Source organism: Myotis brandtii, unplaced genomic scaffold (genome assembly GCF_000412655.1).
Source record: "Myotis brandtii unplaced genomic scaffold, ASM41265v1 scaffold1087, whole genome shotgun sequence".
Classification (NCBI taxonomy): Eukaryota; Metazoa; Chordata; class Mammalia; order Chiroptera; family Vespertilionidae; genus Myotis; species Myotis brandtii.
This window is the reverse complement of record NW_005353698.1, coordinates 873,924-901,326: the sequence shown is the minus strand read 5'-3', so window position 1 is coordinate 901,326 and position 27,403 is coordinate 873,924. Positions and strand designations below refer to the sequence as shown.

Here is a 27,403-nt window from a genome sequence, read left to right as displayed (position 1 = left end):
CCCGCCCAACCATTGACCCCTTCTAGCCCACACCTGCTGCCTGCCCTAGGCCTTCACCACACTATTATCTGTGTCCATGGGTTATGCATATATGCATATAAGTTCTTTTGTTAATCTCTTGCCATCCACCCACCCCCGTCTTCCTCTGAGATTCCACAGTCCGTTACATGCTTCTATGTTTCTGGATCTATTTTGTTCATCAGTTTATTTTGTTCATTAGATTACACATATGAGTGAGATCATGTGATATTTGTCTTTCTCTGACTGGCTTATTTCGCTTAGCATAATACTCTCTAGGTCTGTTACTCTTTGAGACAGCATGGAGGGACCTAGAAAACATAACTTTTAGAGGACATACCCAGTTGTCTTATTAGGACTCCGTGCAAACTTGAATGATCATAAACAGAGCTCAACAGAGAAAAATCAGGGAAAGCTAGCAGGTTCACTGCTGAAGGTTCTCTGATGTCCTGAGTTGTATATCAGGTAGACAAGAAATAAGACACACAGATTTTTCAGAAATGTAATGAAATATTTCAGCCCAGAAAGGAGAATTTTGAAGTCTCTCTATGGGCTGATTATAGCCGGTGTGTCAGCCAACAACATTCCCTTACTCTTAGATAACAAACGTGCCAGTTAGTTAGCTCTTGTTTATGTTTTACTATTGATAGACTTAAATTATATTCATATTGTTATGCAGAGCAAACACATAGAAAAGTTTGCCTTTGATCTAAATACAGCTATTCCCTCTCTGCAGTGACATTTGAACAGTATATTAGAATAAAGAGCATGTAACAAGTGAGGCATAGAAAGTAGACAATTTAAATAAGATAATTAAAAATCTAATTAATTATAATGTTGCCTTGAAACTTATTTCAATAGAAGGTTAAGTTGATTTATGAAAATGCAGACATCTGAGATCGATGCTCCAAAATGCCATGAATATCTGCAAATTCCTGAATTTTCTTACCACTCTGACTCTGAAGATTTAATGCTATAGTTGTTAGTATAAAGCATATTCTTTATGCACAATTCTTGAACTAGAATGAATTTTATTCTTTCATGACCATTAAGAAGCTTTCCCTTTTCCCAATCGTTGTAAATTCTTCCAACAATTCTTATGCAAAGTCAAGAAAATGGTTTTTCTAGACACCGGAATAACACATCACTGCAGTAATTTAAGTTGCAGAAGAGTTTGTTTCTCTCAGCACATTCTGTGTAACAAGGCTTCTGCCGAGGAGCTCAGTAAAGCATTCTAGGGGTGTTGGCATATTTTCCTTCTGAAGACAAATGCCCCTGTTGCACCAGTATAGAAGACTTTTAGGTTGGAGTTAAGCACGGATAGAACATCTCTCATGGGAAAGTGTACATATTGGGGATCCTTGCCCTTTTCTCTACCCTCTTACTTTCCTTTTCCCCTTCAATTTCCTATCTTCCTTCTCAAAGAAACAAGAGGAGATACCACTTAGAAATATAGATATGCTTGTTGGTGTCTTAGTGTGCAGACATCAGAAAGTTAAAACCAAGATGATTATTTACATAATCTTTAAAGCTGGAAGTTTTCAAATACATTGCAACAAAATAAATTTAAAGGGTAGTTTTATATACACCGTTCAGATTCTACCGCACTGTCCTCACATCACTAGGATGATTTAGCATTGACTCGGCGAAGGTAATCATACAAGTGAAAGAGCTGCCACGGGCAGCTTGTTAGTTTCCGAACTTTCCACAGAACTTCACCCAACATGACATTCTGATTGCACGCATCCAAGAAGAGGTCAAGGTTGATCAGTCAGCTTTCAACTGAATAATCTGCTCCTGATGGAGCGGCAGCTACAATCATATGTTTTTTAAGGAGAGGGATACAGTGAAAAATAATATCACAATCATGTATTTATGAAATGTTCATTTCTATTAACAATCACTGCTAGGACAAATCATTACATTTCTAAAAGAAATAAAAAAAAATGCATGGAGATAGTCTTAACTGAAAGGATTACCCTCAATCCTGCTTATGTTCTTAACGAATGCAGTACAGTGTCATAAATGCCCTTACATCCTTGTTACACAGTGTGAATTACAAATAGAAAGACCAAAGAAATGGTATGATTTACCCCTAACAGGGTCTAATACATGAATCCTCTGTCCCTTTCTCACTTATTACAGATGCCTTTCATTATAGAGTTCCCATAATCTAATAGTCAATCCAAACTTTTTCATAATTATGGGAAGACAATACCTTCACCATCTTCACGGTCACATTCTGATATTTTAATGTGTTGAATACAGTCAATATTTATTAAAACTAACATATGAACATATGAATAAAATATCTTTATGTACAAAGTGGCACGTCATGATTTCTACCTAATATTTAATAATACACTTGCAAATTTTCCCTGCATTAACATAGTCATAGTAGAAAACAATAAATACAAACATTAGGTAATAGAAGAACGCCAGGAAAGTAGGAAAGGCACCATGGGTAAAAACTGCCAGCTCCGGAAACTTTAAACTTGAAGGAAGGTCACGTCATCAGGGAACCCACATGCCTGGGCTGCCTGGTTAACTGCTCACAAATGCCTTTCCTAAAATCGGTTCTCCTGAGAATGTTCCCAGACAATGTACAAATGTGCTTTCTCCTGTCTCAATGGACGGGAAAGACCCAGGACTTTTTATTCTATCAGATTATTGCATGTCGTCTGGACATCATTTTGTTGGGACAGGTGACTGGTGTAGACTGGCGAGCAGGACTGGAAGTCAGGATCAATTCCACAGGTCTTTCTCTCTTTCTAATCCTGGAGCATAGAAGCTGAAGATTAAGCCTGTAGGGAAAAAAAGTTCAGATTCCAAGAAAGTGAGTAAGTAGAGATGTTGGATATGGGGGTGAATGTGCTAGTGACTAGAATAATTATTTTCCACCCAGTAGAGTCACTTGAAACTGAACATGTCTGAAAGGAAAACCACTATACTGCCTCCTAAACCTGCTCCCTCTCACTCCATAATTCCCAGCTTTGCGATTACCTCCATGATCCATCCAGTCACTCATGCCAGAAGTCTGGACATCATATGTAGTCCTAATCTTCTTCATTCCTCACTGTCCACATTCAATCAATCACAGAATCATATGTGCCTGACATTTCTCTCTTCCATTCTGTCTCTTCATCCCCATCTCTGTGTCACTGCAGATGTGGTAAGTCCTGTCCTTTTCTGAGAGAATACTGCAATAGTTTTCTGACTTCTCCGCTTACAGTCTCATTCCTTTTGGATTCATCTTTCACAGTAAACATCAGCGATGTGTCTCAAGCACAGATCTCATCATATTCCTCTTCTAATTAAAGCTCTTAACTGTACCTTGTCACTAAGGGACATAATTCAAGGGGTGCTGCTTGGGGTGACAATGTGGGTAATTAAGAAATTTATTGGCACCGTTCATTCTTCTCCTAATAAGTAGAGAGAATGGCCAGGCAACTCTGCGTCTCTTTCATAGGAAGCAGAGCGAGGACTTTGGTTGATTATATTGGGGCAGAAACAACTTTCTCTGTTGGTCTAAAAAGTAGCCGGAGATGGGAAATGGGCAGTGGCCTGACCTGGCAGGGGCTAGATGTTTGCTGTGTGGCAATGCTGGGGTTTGCTAGAGTCTCTAGGAGGAGGATGATATGATGGGGGTGGGGCAGGCATGGTGCTGGGGTGGAGACCTGCATCCTATTCTTTATGGCACAGTTGGCAGAAGCAGGGTCTTTGGTAGAGTTGGTTGCACTCTTGCCTTGCATAGGGCAAAGGTGGCCACTGGCTTCCATGGCATGAGGGAGAGGAAGTTTGAGGAGCAGAGAGTGGCCATAGGAGCTATGTTAAGCCTTAGTTTGTGGAAAGGATTGCAGAAGAGGGTATTTCTGATGGTCTCCCAGAGCATCTGCGGCTGACAAGAGGGTTCAGCATTAAAATCTCTCTAAATTTCAGTGTATGTGTCATCTTTTTGAATAATAGTAATAATACAGGACTTTATAAGCACTGAATCTCTCACAACCTTAAAATTTCATAAATTTATAATTCTTACAAAGAATAAATTATTGCTTTTATAATAAAGTATCACGATAGGTTCTTTAAGTATATTAACACTTTAGAAACAAAGAAGCACAATGATCTTAGGAGAAATGATTGTTTTAGCCTGGTTTTTGGATGTGGAACCCAATGTAATTATTAACCTAATCTATACTTTCAAATGCAAGATATGAAACTATTTGCTTCACCAGTATAATTTTTTAAAATTACAAAAAAGTTCAAGTAGATTGAAGTTTATATATTTTGGTCTTGATTCACATTTTTGATTAGCAGTAGTATAGGAATCCTCTATACACTTTTATGTTATCATTTCTATTCCCTCCTCCATAAATGATCTGTTCATGGTCTTTGCTTTACTTTTCTATTTCCCAATATGTATACAACATCTTTGTATGTTTAGAGTATTAATGAACTGGTATCGTATTTATACATTTCCTCAACTTGTTTTCTTATAATTTTCTTTATATTTGGAACTTTTAAGTCATAATATAGTAGAATTTCTATCTTTTCCATTGAATTTTCTTACATTGTTTTATGTTTTGAAAATTCTTAGTCAGGCACTTAAAGCATACTTAATTTTTCCTCTATTGTCTCTTTCTTCCTTTAGTCCTTTATACATGTTCTCCGTGGGATATTACTGGCTACTATCCCCATGTCCACGCTGATTATTGACCACTTCATTCAGACCATTGTTGGCATCAATAAGAAGAAAGTGTGCTTTCCCTACTTCACATTTTCGCATTGAAATTCTGGTCTTAGCTGAAGTCCTATGTAACAGCAAATCAATTCCTTTAGTGATGTCATCTTTGCTACTTCTTGTCATAAGAGAATTAATCTCAGAAGAAGAAAACAGAGCACATTTGCATTTAAAACACTAATGTGTATTGAACTGCATAGAACTAACATATGTCTAGTCTTTTACTTCAGTGGCCTTCAAAACTTAACACAAGTTATTTTTGTATTAATAGCTCTTTTGACAGTGGTCCCAGTTATTGTTTAACTGAACTTGGCTCCTCTGTATGTGAACTTCCAAGTAAAGTCAAGTGTTTGCAGCATAGATCAGCTAGGTAAACATCTGGATTTATGTGAGTAGGGTAGTGCTTATGATTAATGTTGCATCGACCATTTTTTTTTCTCAAAAATCTGCAACCAATATAGGAACAAAGGAGTTTTTTATTACAGTGTCTATAACAGCATCATATTAGTGGCTGGGCAGGTGACATAGGGAGTAGACACAACAATGATAATCTTCCCCCTGGACACTACCCAGAGTGACTGCCAATTATGGGCATATATATTTTTTGTTCTTTAAAAAAATATTAGTTGCCAAAGGGCAAATTCTTCTGCAGGTTCTAAAAAGCACCAAACACTAATTGTGAGGGCTCTTAATCAATGCTTCGTATGAAAATGAAATGAGTCAGAAGAAAATCTGAGCCAATTCTAGGAAAGCAAAGACAATCGCATGCTAAGCTGGGACAGTTAATTCCAGCAGGCCTAAAATTGGCTTGTGCTCTTTTAAATATATATTTTATTGATTTTTTACAGAGAGGAAAGGAAAGGGATAGAGAGTTAGAAACATCGATGAGAGAGAAACATCGATCAGCTGCCTCCTGCACACCCCCTACTGGGGATGTGCCCGTAACTATGGCACATGCCCTTGACTGGAATCGAACCTGGGACCTTTCAGTCTGCATGCCGATGCTCTATCCACTGAGCCAAACCGGTCAGGACAAGGCCTGCGCTCTTTTAATGAAATGAGAAATACACCTGCTTTGCCCTGATTCCTGGTCAAAGCATGGAGCACGCAGAATAGCAGTGTTGCTTGTAAACATAGTTTTGAAAAGTTTTAATTATTTATTGATTAACTATTATTGTAGTGAAATTGATCATCTGCATATGGTAGTCACTAAAATACCTGGAGGGCTTTGTCACTCAGCTAGTTATAGACCAAGAAATTGTCTACATGACTGGCTTGGTATAAAAAACTCCAGGTGAAACTACATTTTGGATCACCTTGTTTGAGGTGCTCTGTGCACATATCCATGGTTCCTGGACCCAGAGAGGAAGGACATCCTGGTATAGTCCTTACAGAGGGAGGACAATCGGACCTCCAAGCTGGCTTCTCTGGATTTCATGCCCCTGTGCCAGCTTTTGGCTGTGATGCACATCCCAACATTAATGCTGCTGCTGTGTTATAACCTTTCCTGCAATAAACTACACATTTGTAAGCATTCTCATTTTGAGTCCTGTGAGTCTGGAATAGCAATAGGACCCTGTCTAAGTGCATTGTCAGTGTGTGTATGGTGACCCAGATAAAGGCAAACTGCAATGAGAAGGAAATGTCCCCAATAGGCAGGAACTGTGCCATTCTGAGGTAGGCAGGGCAACTGGAAGAACTTTTTATAGCCCCCCAAGCCATTCATTGCTCTGGCAAATCATTTTAGTGTTTGTTTTTAGACAAGTAGACAATGATGGTTTCATTGGCACAAACCATTAACTTTTCCCCTAATAAAAGTCTTTGAAAGTCATTTAAGCTGCAACCGGCTAACAAAGCAGACATTAATGAGTAGCTCAGTGAATGAAATTAGGAAACTTACATATTTACGGCCCAGGTGTGGGGAGGATTCATCAAGCTGTCAGTTTTTGGTTTTTCCTTGTGCAGAGCGCTCACCTAGGAACAGAAGATGTTTTGAACTTTAAGCTCAGGGAGTGAATAAGGATGAAAATAAAGTTTCTTGGCTTGTTTTTGTTTTTCAAGAGAAGCCTAACTTCCCTGCAAGAATGAAATTAAAGCCACAATTTGCCTCTTGGTATGGCCTTTTCACAAAGACTTATGAGCTCTTTTAGGCCATCATCTGTTTCACCCTAAAGGAGCAATGGATGCTAACTCACTCCCTGGGAATGGGGTGTGTGCGTGTGTGTGTGAATGGGAGGTGATAACAAGAGAGGCACCCTAGGGAATGAGTTATTGATTATTGCTTGCTCCATGAGCTGGTCCTGCCTCAGTAAACCTATGTCATATATTTCAAGTGCCATTTTATCAGGAACACATTCTAGGATCCTCTGTTTAATTCAGTGAGAGTTTTGTGAAATTGAATTTATAGGTCAACAGGAACACTTTGTTGACATACAGCATAGCAGAGGGGACATTACTCAAGTTAACAGTGTTATTCCATTATCCAATTTAAGGATAAATATTAACCTAGGAAGCTGAGAGGCATGCCCCTGGATTCATGATCAACACATTTCACACTACCTGCGTCTTTCAGACAGACTCAAATATCAACACCTGTCACACTACATAAAATCAAAATGGATTATAGTCTCCAGCTTTAAGAATAAATGTCATTATTTTACTCCAGGTTTTATCTACCAGTTAGGAAAGCTGTCTTTTGGGGACACCGTTGATGTCACCTGTTACCTGCACAGTCATAGAGATAATAAATAGTGCCAGAAACCTATGAGGAGAACAAACCCAGTTTGTTCTTGATATTTTCTTGCAAGAGTGCCTTAGGTCCCATGCTCTGAGAAGTGCCAAGGCCATGACCCTCATGGCCTCTATCCCAGGACAGCTCCTGGCTCACTAGAGGCACAGCATCTCCTGGAATCAATGGGTATGAAGTACAGGAATGAGAAGTAAACAAAATAAACGTTCATCGAACCTTACTGTCTTTTAGAAATGTAAAGCAAACCTTATGAAAATCATTACAATTCTTAATATCCCCTTCCAGGTCTCTCTAATTGGGAATAGAGAATGTGAGAAAGATGCAATAACAATCTGATTCCAACAGAGTTATAATAATGATGTCTATGGTAAAAGCAAATGAAACACATGTACCTAGAGAAAAGAACCTTCGGTGAATGCATGCAGCGAATGAACCAAATATTGAAGGGCTGGGAAGACAGAAGCTGAATCTATGTATGGCTTTATAAATCGATTTGTGTTTTGTTTTGTTTGTTGTTGTTTTTTGCTGATCTTTACACTGTTTCTTATTTCTTGTTGTTAATGATCTTTTAATTTGTAAAAAAAAAAGCAAATAAAAATGTGCATTTACGATAATATACTGATTAGTATTAGCATACTGATAATGTGTAATGACCATATTGAGGAAGGGGCAGGGGACAGGAGAGACAAAGGAGACTAAGACGCTAATGAAGGTAGCGGCTACAGGGTTAAGCCTTGGATTGACCTGTTGGCAAAGCCACAAACAAGTCCCAGCTTAGAGGGCACAACCCTCTTAGCATAATTAGGCTTGACCTTATGATGCTCCCTAGATATTGGGCTGAGGACGATGCAGCAAGTGCTGCCAAAACAAGTGAAACTCACAAGAACACTGTAACTATGGTGACCACTACCTTGTTTACCTCGGGCTATAAAATAAAGGCTCAGCTTGCTGTCTGGATCTCTCTCTGTGGCCTCAGCCAGGCACAGGAGATCCACCTAGACCCAGCTTATTCTCTTTGTCTGTCTTTTCTACATCCTTTGCCGCCCCCCCCCCCCCAGGCTCACCGAACCCTTGGCTGAGCTGGCCTGGCACACACCATCCCCTTCAAAAGAGCTTGAGTGCATTGAGGAACAGAGGGATAGGAGATGAGTGACATCTGGGGAATGTGCCTTATTAAGTGGCTCAAAACCGAGCAGGAGAAGTCTGGCACAGCACGGCAGGCCCAGCACACATGCTCAAGTGTTTGAGCTTAATCTCAGCTAATACACACTTACAGAGTTTTTAAGCAGAACAATATTATAATGAATTCATATATCATTTTTTTCTTCCTCCAAATGGTTCAAAATCAAGCAATGCTTTGAAACTAAATTCAAAGATACTGTGTTTTCTTTTTTCTGTGCAGTCATATATTCTTTAACTAATCAAGCAGTTTTCTTCATAATTCTTGTTGCCTTTAATTTAAAAAATGAGATAATGTATAATAACTTTCTGAGATGTGATGTCGGTGGGAATCACATTTAACATGCATCATGTCACATGTATATTTTGCAGTCATCGTGGGATGTTTAACTCGGCCAGATTCTTTACTGAAGCTGTGTGGTATCTTCTGGGTATTCATAAAAGACCCCTTGATCTTCCACGTTTGGTGTTTAATTTTTGCTAAAAGCACATTCTTGTTATACCCTACTAGGCTTTCTCTTTTACTTAAAGAAAACCCCTAATTTAAATAATCAAATTGTAAACATTTATGGGCTACATTTTCAGCAGAAGAATGCTATTCGAGAGAGAACATATTCAAAGAAAGCAGGGAGTGTGGATAGATGAATATCTTAGTCTAATCAGAGGAGGTTCAGGGGCAAGGAACCTTCTTATCAGCACAAAATGACCAGAGCAATAACCAAGGTTCACTGAGGCTTCTAGAAACCCAGACAATTTAGCACCCACTGGCATTTCCCTTGAAGGTGGGTGGCTACAGAGCTCTGTTTCCTTGGAGACATGACTTATTGACCTCTAAAGTGACACAACTCATTTTCAGATATAAGACCAGAGTTTATTAATTGAAATACTGACCAATCCAATGAACTCATGGCCATGGAAGCTCAAATTTCATTCTGTTACCACTTAGGCACATTAATTCTTTCTTAGAAGCAAATAACATAAAATGTGTCACTCATCAATTCTGAGTGATGGGTAGTCAGGTATTTGTTCTAACAAATTACTTTCTACATTTATAAAATTTCTAAAAAATTTTATATAGGAGATAGGGGTAAATTGGGCTAAATCTGTGAACTTATATCAAACCTAATCATTTTAGATTTTATTTTAGTTTTATTTTAAGAAAGATGTCATTGTTGGGCAAAGGATATTTAAGTAAAAATAATTATAATAATATAACTTCTGTTAACTATGGTGAGCATAATTTTATAAAGAAATCCTATTTAAATAAGTTTGAAAAGCAGGGGAAAGAGATTTATTTGTGTTTTAGGAACTAGACTTTAGTAAGAATTGTGGTGGCACAATGAGCATTTGAAGATCATTATGTTTCAGATGATTAATTCTAGGCTGTTGAAACCTTTGAATCACCAATTCACTCTTGTCATCTGGTCGAATATTTCCACAGTAATCAGTTGGGTTGCCCATTTAAAGGTTATTTTGTTAAATGAGATGTGAGTCCTAAATTGAAGTTGGCAGAAATACCAGAAAAGTACCAGAGAACAGATCTGATTATTTCCATGATAATAATGCCTCCTTATGAAGTAAAGGGAGCTTGGAGAGTTAAGAGTCTTAATTATCACACCATAGTCTATTCCATTTATTACTTCAATTACTAGGAGAGTGAGAGATGTCAGCTGATGTGGAATTTTCCTTGGTCCTTAAAGGAGAACCAGATATTCAATTTGCCATCAAGAAACAAAAGTTTCTTTAGAGTTTTCCCCTCTGGAAGCCTCAATTCTGGTGTGTGTTGTCATTTCCCTGGTAGAAAAGGATGGTAGAGTGGGTGTTCCTGAGCCCAGCCCCTCCCCCAAGGAGAACCAGGGGCTCCTACACAGAGGCTTCTTCCAAGTGCTGGGCAGGCAGCCCATCCCCAGCTGGAGGAGCCCAGGCTGCAGGTTAAGTTAAATTCCCAATGGACATGACGTTATTGTGATGCTTGCGTAAAAGTCACAGGCAGATTCTGAGAACTCTTCTTGACAAACGATATAGTCATGCTCAGGATCCTTCAGGGACTTACTCAGGACTAGTTCATATTTAGGCTCCTTTTCTCTGACCTAGTGGAATAAGCTACTTCGTGGAGCCAGGTGAATGGCCAGGGGACCTGTGAGTGGTTTCCAATCACCCTATGAATGAATTTTACTCCTCTGCCCATTCAGATGGTTACCTCTGAGAGAACCAGGTAGGAATAAAGGAACCAGGTACATCATGAAGGAAGGTCTCTCTTAAGAGACTGGCTCATGAGAGGGGTTTGGGCCTGTATACAGATATTGGGTACCCTCACTTCTCAAGTCTTCTCTTTGCTTCTTGTAGTTTGCTCTAGTTAGAACTTCCTACCTGAAATTGGGACTCTTAAGAGACTGGCTCATGAGAGGGGTTTGGGCCTGTCTATAGATATTGGTGAGTTACCCTCACTTCTCAAGTCTTCTGTTTGCTTCTTGTAGTTTGCTCTAGTTAGAATTTCCTACCTGAAATTAGGACCACATTCAGCCTTTGAGATCTTGCTCTTGAAGTGAGACAATATTTATAGCTTTCTGTCTTATTAAAAAAATTACTACATATTTATAATGTAGTTTATCATTCTATAGCTCACACTTTAAATAACATCAGCATTCTCAAACTATTTTGCGTAGGTAAAATTGGGGGAACTGAATGGTTAAATGTATTCATGGAACTTGATAGTTAAGTTAGAGCCACATGGACCATTTTGTAAAGCTAATAATTACTTTTTATTTATCTGCTTTGTGATATTGGTGTTTTAAATATGTGGTCTACTCAAAACAAGAAAACAATCGGTGCTTTTTTTTTAATTTTAAAAGCTATGTGGCATCTCATTTATCATTGCTCTTGATACACTATAACTCAAACAAATCATATATATATATATTGGAAAAAACCACACATTTACATTTCAAATCAAGCAAAATCAAAACCTAAGAAACTGGAAAAAGACATGTAAATTTTATCAACAGGAAATTGTGTTTTTTTCCTCATGGGGAAACTCGATTAAAATCATGTGAAGTTACAAAATATGATTTACACTTTAACTGATAAATCCTGGTTCCAGGGGAGTATACACAGCAATTAGCAAAAATGAAACAAGATAACAGCGATAATAAAAACCCTATATAGTACATGTAATGTTCTTTCTGCCATTACTGCAGAATGGAAAATGACTCTCGTTACCTCCCATTCTTTGGAACACATCTACACTTTATAACAAGCAACTTCTAAAAGCCAGATAATCCAACAATTTTTACCCCAAAATTATATTTTTAGGGCTTGTCTTTCCTCTAAAGGAAAATTTGATACTTATTGGGAGCTACTAACTGACTATTTCTGAAGAAGCTATGCTTTCCGGTTATGTTTCAACATGGACAAAATCCAAGCAGAATGCTGAAATAACCCTTTTTCATCTAATCCACAGTTGGGGAGCTTACCCGACTCATGAGAGATTGTCTTCACAGTGAGGAGCTTCACACTCTCCTTATCGGACTGAGGCCTGTTCGGAACAGAAAACATTAAATTAACACCATAGTGATTAGCGTGGCCTGTCTGGGATAGAAAGTAAATATTATACACACAGAATGAAGAAGATACACAAGCATATATATATATTTTATGTGTTTTTATGGCAAAACCCGTGTCTCTTCACATGCAGACACACACATAGCACTTTCCACTTCTGGAATCGAGCCAATAAATCCCCACCATTCTGCTACAGCAATGGCCCTCAGAGAAATTAAACATCAAGATGGGCCATGGGAAACACCTGTCACAGGTCTGTATGGTACATGGCTTCAGCCCTGAATTACGAAGGGAAAGACACAGACATGTTTCCAAACTTTGGGGGCTGCTGATGAATTCTAAGAGTATCCCTTTTTACGAGGACACTGGACACTGCCGGCCATTTTAGCCAAGGGTTCCCGCCTCCTCTTTCTCAGATTCCAAACACTTTCAAACCCTTTTCCCCCCCTGGACATCTCAAGAACCTTTATTTCTAATTAAGCAGGGTAGGTGACCTACAGATAGTATTTCTAAGTTTCATTGCCTGATGAACATACAAAAACACCTACATAAAGGCAGGATACAAATTCAGGTCAACAAAGAAAACTTAAACACAGAATTGGTTTTAACATTCATTTAAAAAAAATAGTCTCTTTATAGCACCTTGATGGGAACAGTCGGGTGGATTGGTAACAACTGCTTTGCTTGTTTTTAAAAAGTCAAAGCAGAACGCACATCTACTATTAATAAAGCCACTCAGAGCTGTCTCAAGGTGCAGGCATGATAGTTTCCTAATTGTGAGAAACATACTGAAAATTCCACTGGGAAAAGTATTTTAAAACTCTAGGTATGTTTTATATTATATTTATTATTGTAGTGATATTCATTTTTCTATTTTTGCATTTCACTTTTTGATTTGCCATTTTAATACTTTTGAATAGCTTAAGACCAGTCCTCTTTTAGTTGCTGGAATTTCCGTTGAAAAGAGAGAGCTCTGAAAAAAATAGTTAAATTCCATTTACAATACTTTCTACACAAATTCTTTAAAAATACAAACAAAGATGTGTAAGTAAAGGATCAATGATTTTCCTATGTAAATGATACAGTCAGAGCTTCTAGAAAAAATGATGTAGCTTTACTTACTGGTCATTCCCATTTTCTGCTGTGCCTAGGAGAGGAGAGAATTATTAGAGTTATAAGAAGCTTGGCTACAAAAAACTTGAGTCCCCTGCCACTTTCAGTGCGGAGATATTTCTAAAGCCAATTTTTGACTTTTTTAACCTCTCCACTCCCTGCCTCATTGTCCATTTTCTCAGACATGGTTAGCTCTCCTTCCTCAGGTATGGCTAGTACATTCACGGGATAGCCCCAAGTAGGCCAACTCCACTGAACTTACTTCTGCACTAAGTTTCTTACCACTATGTGAAACTACTATTTGTTATCACAGAGTCCACAAACACCAGAAAAGGTCTCTGTTTATTTCAGTACCTCTGAAAAAAATTCTCAAAGTTCAATATTGCCTTTTTATACCAGAGAATTGAATTTCTGACATTTCTTTATTCGTGGCTCTTTCTGGGGACACAAATCTCTGTATTTGTGGTGAACTATGATATTGCTTCTAATTGCATCTGAATCACATTAACTCAGTCTCTCTAAAGTGCCCTGCAAAATATCCTGAGGCTACTAATGGCGTTTAATCTTCTGTATGCTTTTCCAAGCTGCTTACAAGACCTGGTAGAAAACAACCTGGGCCTAGAGTGAGAACGCTGGTGATTCGCTCTACATAAGAGCATGGCCCTGGGAAGCAATGGTGGTAAAACCTTGCATTCACTGTGGCCTTTCCTATATAATAAAAACCTAATATGCTAAGTGTCCGGTTAGCCATTCAACCAATCAAAGCGTAATATGCTAATGATATGCTAAGGCCGCTCAACCACTCGCTATGATGTGCACTGACCACCAGGGGGCAGACACTCTGACCAGTAGGTTAGGTTGCTGCTGGGGTCTGGCTGATTGGGACCGAGCTATCAGGACTGAGTGAGACCGGCCAGACATGCCTCAGAGCCCTCCCGCATTCTTCCCTGGCCCCGACCGTGCACCGGTGGGGTCCTTTGGCCTGGCCTGCACCCTCTCGCAATCTGGGACCCCTCGGGGGATGTCAGAGAGCCAGTTTTAGCCAGATCCTGATCCCACAGGCCAGGCCGAGGGACCCCATTGGTGCACAAATTCGTGCACTGGACCTCTAGTTGTGTTATGAAGACCTTGATTTCCACTAATATTCTGGCTAGTTCAGCTTCACCTGGTAAGAGTCATACACCACCATGACTCTTAATTCCTACAATTTAATTCATGGTACCCTATGCTGTTCACCAAGTCGACCTGACCTTGTCTTCCCTACCATCAGTAGGGTTTTAAAAGCACTTTAAAATTCCTACTATAAGTGCTCTATATGATATCACCTGTGATGCTCACAGCCCTGTTCCTACATGCAGTGATACTGTTTCTATGCCTATTTTAATATTTTTCCTTGGGATATGGTAATAATGGGTTTATTACCAGATAGACACATAACAACAGACTACTTTTGGAATATATGCCGTTCTATTTGGGTTAAAGCTCAGACTACTGTCAACAATATCCGGATAAACTCAATTTCATATTGAAATCTGGTTCATGTTGTCTTCCAGTGAGCAGAGTGGGCTTACTAATTTTCTGAACTTAATGAAGTCTCACCCACATTTTGAAGACTGATTACTGTGGGTGTTTAATGGTGCTAATTTAATGACAGCAATGCTATAAATTCTGTTTGGCAAGCAAAGTTAATGAAAACCAAATAGATTTGGCTAATTGCACAACTGCCAAACTTGGTTATAAAGTATTGTATGTCTTCAGAATAATTCTCCATAATTATACTAATATTATTTTATTTTATTTTACTTTTCATAGTGGTTGGAATTTTATACATTTCCCCCCTCAATGATTCAATTCATCCATAGAGTCCTCTTTATTAGCAAATGTCAATTTTTCAGATAACTAATTTGCAAATCTTCCTATGTAAAGCAGTTTTTCAGTAGAGGGTGTTTTTACAGATGGATTTAGCACACTAATTTCTTTTTTTTAATCTCTTCTATGTGCTCAACACCCACAAGCTTCAACTTGGATGGTTGATTTACCATAAAAAATAGTATTGGTGGTTTAGAAACTTAGAGAAATTAAACTGATTTATAAAAATGCTATTTTCCTTCAGGAAACTGAGGAAGAAAACATATTTTAGACATTATTAAGAAGCTTTATTCACTAACTCCCAAAGGAAAGTCATTGATGTGTTTATTCTCATTCTCCACCAAGGTCTAATATGAACACTACTGTTGTTTTTTTTATTTTTTTGTTTGTTTTTTGTCTCATAACTTCCCCTTGCACTGTTACGCTCTTGCATCAAGCTGTCTGTGCAGTGCACGGTTAGACACTGGCTTCAGGAACAGCATTTGTTAGTACCCAGAGGGCACACTGTCTATGGGGTAAACAGTGTAGCTTATATATCTTATAAAAATGGATGTTTACTTTTTAACAGTATTTGAAACTTAGGTAGAGTTCTGCTGGTGAAATATTTAGAATTAAAATGGGGAAAGGCAAGGTTCTATTTTATTGAAAATTTCAGTCAACAAGCATATAGTAGATTCTGTCTTACAATATGCACAATGCAATGAGAATAATACATGATGTGTGACTAGAAAGGCTGCCCGATATTATGGACTGAATGTGTGTGCTCCCCTAAAATTCATATGTTAAATCTTAATGCCTAATATAATGTCATCAGGATGTTGGGCCTTTGGAAGTTGATTAGGTCAGAGGGTTGAGTCCTCAGTGGGATTAGTGCCCTTAAAGAAAAGACCACAGAGTACTTCTTTGCTTTCCACTATGTGAAGACATAGTGAGAAGGTGGCCATATATTCACCAGGAAGAGTACCCTCACCAGACAACCAATCTGACACCTTGATTGGACTTAGCCTCCAGAACTGTGAGAAATAAATGTTTATTGTTTAAGCCACACAGTCTTGGTATTTTTGTTGTAGTACCTGGAACAGAGTAAGGGGACACAGGTACATGGAGAAGTAACTATACTATACCATGATGAATTTCATAAAATTCTATAGAATTCTGCTTAAAAAGATGGTGTGTTATGCAAAGAAAGATACATTAAATTGGTGTTTGAGGTAGGTGCTAATGGACAGATGGGACATTGGAATTTTATGAAAGTTACATGGTGGGCTGGACATTCTAGGAGAAGGAATAGCATGGACAAAGGCATGGATACATAACACCACATTACACAAGCAGGGCAGGGGTCTGTGATGGGAAATAGATTTATGTTTAAGATAATAGAGGGGAGTGTGAGCCATGGGAACTGAAGGGGGATTCAGACGAAACATTGAATAAAAAGCTCAATTTCCTGGAATAGAGAAAAGACAATAAGAATAGAAGAAGTCTGAAAAAGTAGGGACCTTAGTTCATAATAATGTATCAGCTAATATTAGTTAATTCATTGTGACAAATATGTCATTGAAAAAGTAGGGACCTTAGTTCATAATAATGTATCAACTAATATTAGTTAATTCATTGTGAAAAATATGTCATCTTTTTATTTTTATATATTTTTATTTATTTCAGAGAGGAAGGAAGAGAAAGATAGAAACATCCTATATAACAAAAGGCTAATATGCAAATTGTCCCCTTGGGTGGGAGTTGTACAGACCAGGAGCTCGACCGCTCTCTATGAAGTGCACTGACCATCAGAGGGTGGCACGGAACGAAGGGAGGACCCAGCTGTCAGCTGTCAGCCAGCAGCCGCTAAGGATCCTACCAGTGCACAAATTTCGTGCACTGGGCATCTAGTCAATGATGAGAGAGACTCATTGATCAGCTGCCTCCTACATGCCCTCTACCTGGGATCAAGCCTGCAAACCGGGCATATGCCCAGACCTGGAATAGAACTGTGACTGACCTCCTGGTTCATAGTTTGACACTCCAACACTGAGCCACACCAGCTGGCCTATATCATCTTAATAATAATAATAACAGCTATGTGGTATGTGGGAACTCTTTGTAACTATCTTTGCAATGTTTCTGTGAATGCAAATCTATTTTAAAATTAAACATTTATTTAATAGAAGAATAAAAAATAGAATGCCGTTACAGGATTCATAAGTATTTCGGAGGCAGGGAGAAGATGAAACATCAAAAAGAAGTAAACAAAGAATGTTTAAAAGAGAGCAGTGACTTTTTTGAAGAAAAGGGAAAAGACTTCCAAATGCTACTGGAGAGGTTAAAAAGGGTAATAATTTCAAACTAGAATTACACTAAAAATTGCAATAATGTTCAGTCCCAAGGAACCAATTCAATGAGCAGAACACGCAGTCATGAAGGGAGACATTTTCATTGGAAGGAAGCTGTGCTTCCCGGAAGGGAAGTGAGTCACAGGACACTCTTCTTCAGATTATGGGCCCCTAAACTACATTCTCAGCAAGACTTGGCTTCATCCTCTGTTCCCCGGAAAGGAACAAACCTTCACAATAGGGAAGGCATACCCTCTCATGCCTTCTGTACTCCCACATTCCCCCAACTGCCCACAAAACGGGCTGTTAAATTGAAAGGTATTTGTTCACATTTGATATCTGCCACTAGTAGTTAATCCCTTTTCCTTACATTCACCAGCATTCCACAGATTTCTCGGTTCATTCCCCTCTATATTTGAGATCAAGCAATATGGCATTTTATTTCTTTCTACAATTCCCGCCTCCCCTTATGAGTATAAACGTAAGTTTAGATCTAGCATGAGCATTCTCCTTTCAGGAAACAAGATGAAGCAAAACACTGTTACCCACCTGGGTCTGTCTTCCTGCACAGTCGATACAAACCCACCAGAGCAAACACTGAAAGTGTTATTACAATTAGAGCAATAACCACCGGCAGAATAATGCCTAAGAAGCAGTGGAGACATTGTCAGTTAGAGTGGCAATTGAGTTTCACAATAGTTTATGAATTGAGCAAAAGAATGCATGCTTTCTTATTTAAATATCATTCTGTTTAAAATAGTGTATTTTAAGCAAAGAAGATCTATCTGATTCATGGGTTTTGCTTTAGTTGTCGTTTCTGACGTATCCACTTGATGTCAGTCTTGTAGCCTTTCTGAAATAAAATTTCAAGCCTAAGAGAGATAGTTCTCCATTCTTCTGGAGACTGGGGGAGTGAGGAAATGGGAGACAAGAGGCAGAAGATGTCCTCTAGACCTAGAGTTAGACCCACATTCACTCATATATTCTTTACTACTTTATAGCCAAATTATTGGAAAAAAGGACTTAGATAGCCAATACTGAAACTACCCTAGTTATAAAGCTGGCTTTCTAAAAACCTCACAAATATCTTTCAATGGTAATATCTTAGAACCAGAAAAAGTATAAAATAGCATAAGTGGATATAATTGGATATCACAGGGCACATTATTTCTAAACATGAACAAATGGTTCAAGAACAATGTGCATGTGTGTACACACATGTCTCGGCGATTATGTTTTTTCCTATTTTTATTAAGACGAGGGTTTTGCTGTTTATTAATTAATTAATTTATTTTAGCATCTGCCTCTTTTCTGCCAGTCATTTTCCAGATTGAAACAACAGTGATAAGATGAAAACACTGTCCTAGGGGTAAAGCTAGAGTTATAGAAATTATAGTTACCATTTAGTAGGTATTATCATCTGCTTGCTTACTGGTATGTGTTCCTCATGTTTATCAGGGAATGAGAGTAGTTAACCAATTCATTTGTAAAGTGGTTTTCACTTCCATGATTAAATATTTGTTTTAAGTAAGTTCTGGGTTCATATTACACCTTCAGTGAGATCATTAGTGCTTCCCAAATGAAGAAACCATAAATCATCAGGTCAATGAGTGCAATTCTGACCTATTGAATGGAATGGCTTTACCTAAACCTATCATCCCAGCTTCATATGTATTCATATTAGTCTTAATTTCCAGGGAAATTAAGTCTATTTAGTCCTAGCATAAACATATACAAGGTGGAGCAAAAGTAGGTTTACAGTTGTTCATATGGAAAATAACACAATAAGTAATAAATAACAATACAAGAATGAACTCTGTGTTTCACTCAAAACTGTAAACCTATTTTTGCCCCACCTGTATGTTATATGACATACTAGTATATCTATTTTTGCTAAAATGGAATATTTCTTTAAAAGGCCATTTCAACATGAAGACAAAGTTTTGTAAAGGTAAACAATTCATTTTTATGGGGATCTCTGTCTGTATACTTTGGCTTATCTGAGACTAGTCCCATCAATTCACCTTGACGTTTGGTGGTAATTGCTTAGCACTAAGGTAAGAAAATAATCTCAAAAGTGTGCTCATTAAGACTCATACGTAGGAAATTCTCAAAGCAAGTGGCAGTCAGACAGGATTTTAATGGGATTGCAGGTTCAGTAAAGCTGATAAAAGTCTATCTGTAATTGAATCCCTTCCCTTATTGGTAACATTAAAATATTCTGCATATCTATGTCTATGAATGAAGATGTCTGTTACTCACTGGAATGAGAGGAGCTGGTTGAAGAAGGGCTTGCATTTTTTTCATTCTCAGTGCCTATTATTTTAAGAAAGAAAAAATGAGTTACCTTTGGTTAATGTGCCAATCCTCACAATCCTCCCTTCATCCCGCATGTAAGTAAGCCTCTGTGATCTATAGGTAGGATGCTTCAAATGAATACATTTGATCTCATTCTGAAAGAATTCTGCTTTGCAAATCAAGATTGTCCGGGTGTGTATGTATACAATTTATGAGTTTGGACATACATCCATGAAACCATCACCACAATCAAAGCAATAGACATAGCCATCACCTGTAACAGTTTCCTCATGTCTCCCCTTTTATAGATGTGTGTTTTTGTATAGCAATTATAATTTAATAAAGCTGTTATTATATTTTTAAAGATTGGTAGGGTTTTCTTGGTGATGAGGAGTTGAGCAAAGTGAGTTTCTAGTCATGCACACAGAAATCATACCTTGAGATTGTGAGATGTTTTCTGCAATTGCTGTTGACATTGGGGGTAATATACTGGTTTGAGAAGGTGAGGCATCTGGTTGTGAAGTGCTAACTGTAGGAAAAAAATCAGACACCCAGAGTCAAACTATAGTGTTAACTCTTCTTATTGAATTTCTTTGCAGATTCAAAAAGTTTGCATTTCTGAAAATCTATGAAAACAGTTTCTTGTTGAATAATAGGATACATACAATTGTACATTAAATCCTAAATTCATCTTTTCCTCCTGTAGCAACAATTACATTCTGAATCTCAAAACCTGGGTATCAGTATTACATCTTCAAGAACAGCCAAGAAAACTTGAGTACATCTCTTATCTTAGGCTAAAGTCTGTATCACCTCCAGCATGAGATTCTCCTGGGATGAAAATCTATACAAAAGCATTATTCACATTTCAGATATTATAACTTTGGGTGATAGTGATTTTTTCCATCACACATACTTATAATGAACATAAATACACAGGACTTCATTTCTATAGTGTTACTTACTGGTTAAAGAGAAAGACTGCAGTTAAGGCTATGGTTAAAAGTTGGAGGAAAATAAAAAAAATCCTTTGTTTTCATCTTTAAAGCTCAGCAGTGGTTTACGTTTATGTGGCTTATCTAGAGTAACTGCTGCTTGGTTACATTTTTACCACTACCCATAATCTTTTCTTTCAAAGAAATGTAAATTAAATTTATTATAATTATATTTGTTTGCTTAAGTCAACATTTGCCATCTTCAGCTAGGACTGAAACAAAAAATAAATAAAAATATACAATTCAAAACCAACAAATCTCAATAAATTTCAAAGAAATACAAGTAATCAAATATTTTATAAGTGTATAGAACTTATTCTTATAAATTTTGGATAAGATTAAATTTAGAAAATTTTTGAAAAATCATCCACTTTTTCTTGTTCTATAAAGTGATATCTTTTCATCACATCTGTTTGCCTTGTCTTTCTACTGAACTGCAAGATTCTGGAGTGAGAAGACCACAACTCCCTCCATACCCCACACGGAGCTCTGACTACAGTGAGTGTGCAGTAAAATGTAGCTGGCAGCTTGGCTGAACTAAGAGACATCTCTTATAATCATGGCCCCTCAGGAGTATTGAGGCCATGTATAGTTGCCCCAAAGAAACTGATATTGCATTTGACTGCCTTGGATCTTTTCTTCTGTGCCACCCACAGCCCAGCATGCACTGCATGCTCATGCATTTTTGACATCTGAGGGGAAAAATAATTTTTAGAGTTTATACCATGTAAGAGATCTGTGGGAGAAAGCTAGATATATGCCCATAAGAACAAAGAAAAATGTCAGACTAGTGCACTGGGCAGGCAGAAAAAAAGAATATTAAATAAAAGAAGGGGAACTAGCTGAATCCTTCAGAATTTTTGGATATTTTTTCAGTGTCCAAGGTTTTAGTGAAAATGAATGTTTTTCTATTGTGTTGGTAGAGTATGAGATGGCTGATAAAATAACCAATGGCATTAATCCATCTGGGATTTCCCAAGGGTTAATTTTCAAGACTCCTACTTTATTACCTTCTCATAGACAGGTTAAGTGGCAGCTACAGTTCTAACTATAATCTATCTAGTTCCTAGGAAGCTCGCATTTTCCTATTTAAATTGTGTTGATGATCTAGTGCGAATTGTTATTGATAATGATCTATGGGTAGGCAATAGAATTAATGCTTCTCAAAAGGAGAATTCATTGGATCCTTGAACAAAGACCTAACATTTTTTCTTTTTGTTTTTCCTTTAACCTGAACCTTTAGTTAATAAATAATTTCTGAATCCAGTACACATACACACACATACCCCTACAATTTACCTCTATTATATGTAATGCCTTCTGTTTCTTTCTATTCACTTTTATTTCATTTTTAAAAATGCTGCTCAAGATACACTAATGGGAGTTAACTCACAATTTGAGAAATCCTGTCCATTAGCATGATCATATTAATGCAGTTATGTGTCTTGGCTGAATTCATCAATTGTGAGTCTAATGTAATTCATTCATGACTAAGATAGCAGGAACCACAATGTGTTCAGAGCCAATAATCTCTGTGAATTTTGCTAATACTTTATGATCCTACATTATTACTACACTAGTATTGGCAGAGAAAGTACAAGAGAGGTATAATAGATGGTTAAGATCAGGATTTTCAAGACTGAGTACCTGGTTTCAAATTTGAATGTTGCACTTATTTGCTGTGGAATCTTGGGCAAGTCACTTAACTTCTTTGTGTCTGAGCTTTCACATCTACAAATGGTGATTATAATAATTCTACATCACAGCGTTGTACAAATTAAATGAGTAAAAATAATTTAAATTGCTTAGAAGAGTACTTGATACTTTTTATATTATATACTAGAGGCCCAGTGCACAAAATCCGTGCATGGGAGGGAGAGGGTGTCCCTCAGCCCGGCCTGTACCCCCTCGCAATCCCGGAATCCTAGGGGAATGTCCGACCTAAACCAGCAGTAGGACATCTCTCTCACAATCTGGACCGCTGGCTCCTAACCGCTCAGCTCACCTGCCTGCCTGCCTGATCGCCCCTAAGTGCTCGCCTGCCTGCCTGATTACCGCAACCACTCACCTGCCTGCCTGATCACCCCTAGCCACTCTGCCTCCCCTGCTTGCCTGATCGCTCCCTAACTGCCGCCTACCTGATCACCCCTAACCACCTCTGCCTCAGCCCATGCCTGCTGTGGTGGCAGCCTCTGCCTTGGCCCCCGCCTGCCGCAGCTTCATCCAGAAGGTCGTCTGGAAGGACGTCTAGAATGACATCTGGAAGGTCCTTCAGCTGTCTGGTTTAATTAGCATATTATGCTTTTATTATTATAGAAAATACTAGAGGCCCTGTGCACGAAATTCCTGCATGAGGGGGGATCCCTCAGCCTGGCCTGCACCCTCTCCAATCCAGGACCCTTCGGGGGATGTCCGACTGCTGGTTTAGGCCTAATCCTAAACCAGCAGTTGGACATCCCTCTCGCAATCCAGGACTGCTGGCTCCTAACTGCTTGCCTGCCTGCCAGCCTGATCAACCCTAACCACCTCAGCCTGCTGGCCTGATGCCCTTAACTGCTCCCCTGCTTGCCTGATTGCTCCCTAACTGCCCTCCCCTGCTGGCCTGATCGCCCTAACTTCCCTCCCCTGCCAGCCTGATCACTCCCTAACTGCTCTCCCCTGCCGGCCTGATCTCCCCTAACCTCCTCTGCCTTGGCCCCTGCCACTGTGGTTTTGTCAGGAAGATGTCCAGTCTAATTAGCATATTACCCTGATTGCTGTGTTGAGAATGGTTTCTTTAGACCAGCGGTTCTCAACCTGTGGGTCGCCAACCTGTGGGTTGTGACCCCTTTGGGGGTCGAACGACCCTTTCACAGGGGTCGCCCAAGACCATCGGAAAACACATCTATAATTACATATTGTTTTTGTGATTAATCACTATGCTTTAATTATGTTCAATTTGTAACAATGAAATTGGGGGTCACCACAACATGAGGAACTGTATTAAAGGGTTGTGGCATTAGGAAGGTTGAGAACCACTGGTATAGATGATTATAAATTACATAAATGTCTTAAATTATATTTTATTAATTTATTCTTTTATAATATCCTATTATAGTATGATTAGGCCATTGGAGAATTGTATCTTTCAACCAAAGCCAATTTACCTAATTTTCTCCAAAATTTTAAGTGTAAAAATACACCAAACCTCGATGTTTTCAGATGCTTCTTTGCTCTAGTCAGGAATGGGGAAAATTGGAATGGATGGCACTCTTAGATTATATGGGTTTGCTCTTGAACCCTGACTTTTGGTGATTGTATTGATTATTGAATTGCAGATATGTTGTGTCATGATTTAAATACAATTTGCAAGCTTTGGGCCAGAACTTGGAGCTGGCTGTTTGAGGCAGGGACCCTCAGAACAAAGTCTATTGTAATAAAGAGACCCTCAGAACTAAAACTGTTATAATAATATGTATGCAGATTTATGCCATTGATGTCTGACAGTGGTACATATTTAGCTTGTGCTGTAAACCAATTACTAGATAAATGATTGGGAGCTTTAAAGACAGAAGACCTTGTTGATGTCCCAGCACCTGAGGTGGCTATGAAAATGCACCTCACAGAACGCCAACTAGAGACAGTGTAATTGACCAAGATTCCCCACCTGTTCTCTAAATTCCATCCCTATGTTTGGGCTGAAGCCATGCCTTTCCCAGACCGCTCCCACCCAGTGACTGAGCCTGGCAAGAGCATGAAAGCAGGCTTTTCCTGGAAGGAGAACTTGGACCAGAAGAGTTCCTGATGGTCTTCTGGAACCTTCTTTAGAGGAAGTCAAACAATACATAGTAATTAATAAGTGTGAGAGACAGTAGAGAAAAATCATGCTAGTGTAAAAAAAAAAGTAAAACTGTATTCTAGTCTTATTTCTCTTATGTTTTCTATACTTTTTTGGGATATGTGTACATTCAATGTGTCTGAGGGGTAAATTCAATTGAATTAATTAATTGCTTTCAATTATTTAAAAATAATTGGAACAAGTCTCTAATTGCAATTTGATGGGTTCCTGTTCCATTTTAAAAAGAACTTTTCGGTATTTGAAAATAAATCTTTCACTTCTCCTTAACCTGTTTTCTTCATGTGGCTTCCAGTAAAGCACAATCTATTTCTTTTTCTCCTACCTTATGGCCTATTCTTCTCAGTCTCTTTAGCTGATTCCTTCTCTTCTTTTTGACTCACAGATTTGGAGGGCCCAGGACTTAGTCCTTGTTCCTCATCTATAGCTACACTAATTTCTTTGGTGATTAAACTCAATATCAAGGTTTAAATACAATGATCAATGCCAATGATCCCAAATTTATATTTGTAGCCTAGATTTCTTTCTTAAATTCTAGCTTCATAAATCCAGTTGACTTTTCAGAAAATAATAAAAATCTAAAGCCAAATATGTCCAAACTTGGAACTTCTGCTTTATCTACAGCCTTCCCATCTTAGCTGATGGCAATCATTCCTTTCAATTGCTCAGGCCAAAGACTTTAGAACTATTTTGACTCATATCTTTCCATCTATCCCACATACAATCATCAAAGCTATCTATTGGATGAGCTTTCAAAATACATCCAGGGTTTGGAGACTTCATACCACCTACCCTGAGAGCACCTCAGTCTAAGCAACTATCATCTGGCTCCTGGGAAACTTATCCTTGTTTCACTGGATGGTCTCCGCTCAGATCTCACGTTACACTTATGAAGCATGAGTCAGATCATATTACCTCTTTGCTCAAAATCCCCAATGTCTCTCCATTCCACTTATTAAAAAAAAACACCAAAGTCCTTGCAATAGCCCTGGGTAATGTATCCAGCCAATCCCCTGGCTTCCCTCTCTCTCTGCCCACTTCCTTGGTGCAGTTTCATAAACATACCAGGCATCTCCTCAAATTCAATCTCTGCTTGGATGCTCTTCCCCCACCGATTAGGTGGCTCACTTCTTTTCAGGGAGGCTTACCTGACCCCTTTTTTCCATATGCAAATTGCATCTCTTCAGAGCTCATGATCCCTCCTTCCTAAACCCCTCTACACCTTCTCTTTCTCATAGCACTTATCACCTTCTACCTTACTATATAATTTACTTAATTAATATATTTATTTAGCATAATTTTTCTCCCATACCAAAATACAAAATGCTTGATGGCAAGAATCTTTATTTTGCTCACTGATGTCTCCAAATGCTAAAATACTGTCCAGAAGTAAGGTCCACAAGTCTTTGCGGAATGCATGCATTTTTGTCAGCAAAAGCGACTGCTGTTGAAGACTAAGTGTACTAATGAGACTACATTTTTAATTTTAATTTAGGCCTGTTATATATTTAAAATTATTGTATCATTAGTTTATTCGTTCATTCTGCAATAACAGAAAAAAAATAGATATAACTCTGGGTCTAAGAGTAGATGTTGAAGGAAATACATCAGAATAGAAGAGATTAAGGACCTATAGCAGGGAAGGTGAGAAGCATAGACCAACGCTGATAGATGTGAAGAGAAAATTAGTAAGACAACAATATGTCAGGGATCAAAATAGGAGAGACTATGTTATTGTTTATTGACTCTTACTTATAAACTAACTCTTTACAAGAAGGATTTGAGGAACGTAAGCAATGATATATGCCATAAAATGAATAAAATAGAAATAGGAAATGGAACAAATGCAAATGGAAGAAACAAACAGGCTCCTTCTAAAAGTTAATACAGTTGCTGGCATTGCAATAAGAATTGATTCTGACACTCAGGAAAAGGAAGCATGGTCTACTCTAGGTTTTTGTTATCATAGAGGAAAATGGTCTATTACAGAAGGAAGTGGCACATAAGTGTTACAGACAACAAATGCTATAAGTGTAGTTGATACCAGTCTGTGTTTTGGGTAAAGAACATGCTGATATTATCCCTGAAGTCTTCTAGCTTGAAGATTTTAGATTCTTGTCAAGGTTCTTTTCAATACAGATTTTGTCATAACTAGAATGTATTTTCACCCATGATGGCACACCCTGTCTACTTAATGGGCAAAATATGAAAGGCTACCTTTTCTGACATAGTTGTGTTCTTAAAGTAATGCAAGAAAAAGTTTTATCTCAAATTTCTCTTACTTTGCTCTGGGCCATCAATGTGACTAATCTGAGGTAACAATGTCCTCTAACCCAGTAAAAACTGTGAATGGAGATTTATTTACTTTAGATGATAAGTCTATAGAAATATATATTGAAGAAGGAGGATGTATTTTTACTTTGTGATTTGAATATGACTTATTATTAATTTACAGAAAAGTATGTACAATATACAAAGAAGGAGTGAGGTACTGTGCTAATTACTTCCATATGTGCTAATTCACCTTATTCTTAATCATTTTAATCCTGTGCTTTAAAGAAAGATACTGTGTCTCAGAAAGATAAGGTAACTCATCTGACAATAGTGAAAGAGCTAAGCCATAAGCCATAAGCCAAGTATGACTCAAAACTCTCTTGGTTTCCTTTCCATTACTCTCTCTCGCTCTCTCTCTCTCTCTCTCTCTCTCTCTATATATAT

At 38.2% G+C, this 27,403-nt stretch overlaps 1 protein-coding gene and 1 long non-coding RNA gene across 4 annotated transcripts in view; one reads left to right on the top strand and one right to left on the bottom strand.

Moving 5' to 3' along the window:
• LOC102238815 overlaps positions 1–27,403 on the top strand; it is a 47,168-nt gene that overhangs the window by 7,151 nt on the left and 12,614 nt on the right. The window lies entirely within an intron of this gene.
• Positions 1,526–27,403, bottom strand: part of EMCN (endomucin) — a 106,152-nt gene continuing 80,274 nt past the window's right edge. For 2 of the 3 annotated variants that reach the window (XM_014542996.1, XM_014543005.1), the window contains exons 6-11: positions 20,292–20,384; positions 19,820–19,873; positions 18,107–18,202; positions 13,368–13,392; positions 12,158–12,219; positions 1,526–2,822 (exon numbers count right to left, since the gene is read on the bottom strand). In XM_014542996.1, coding sequence (XP_014398482.1) covers positions 2,764–2,822; positions 12,158–12,219; positions 13,368–13,392; positions 18,107–18,202; positions 19,820–19,873; positions 20,292–20,384 — 389 coding nt within the window. In that variant the 3' untranslated portion in view covers positions 1,526–2,763. Of the gene's footprint in view, positions 2,823–6,656; positions 6,731–12,157; positions 12,220–13,367; positions 13,393–18,106; positions 18,203–19,819; positions 19,874–20,291; positions 20,385–27,403 lie in introns of all 3 variants that reach the window. The other variant, XM_005857225.2, reaches the window with a different exon arrangement.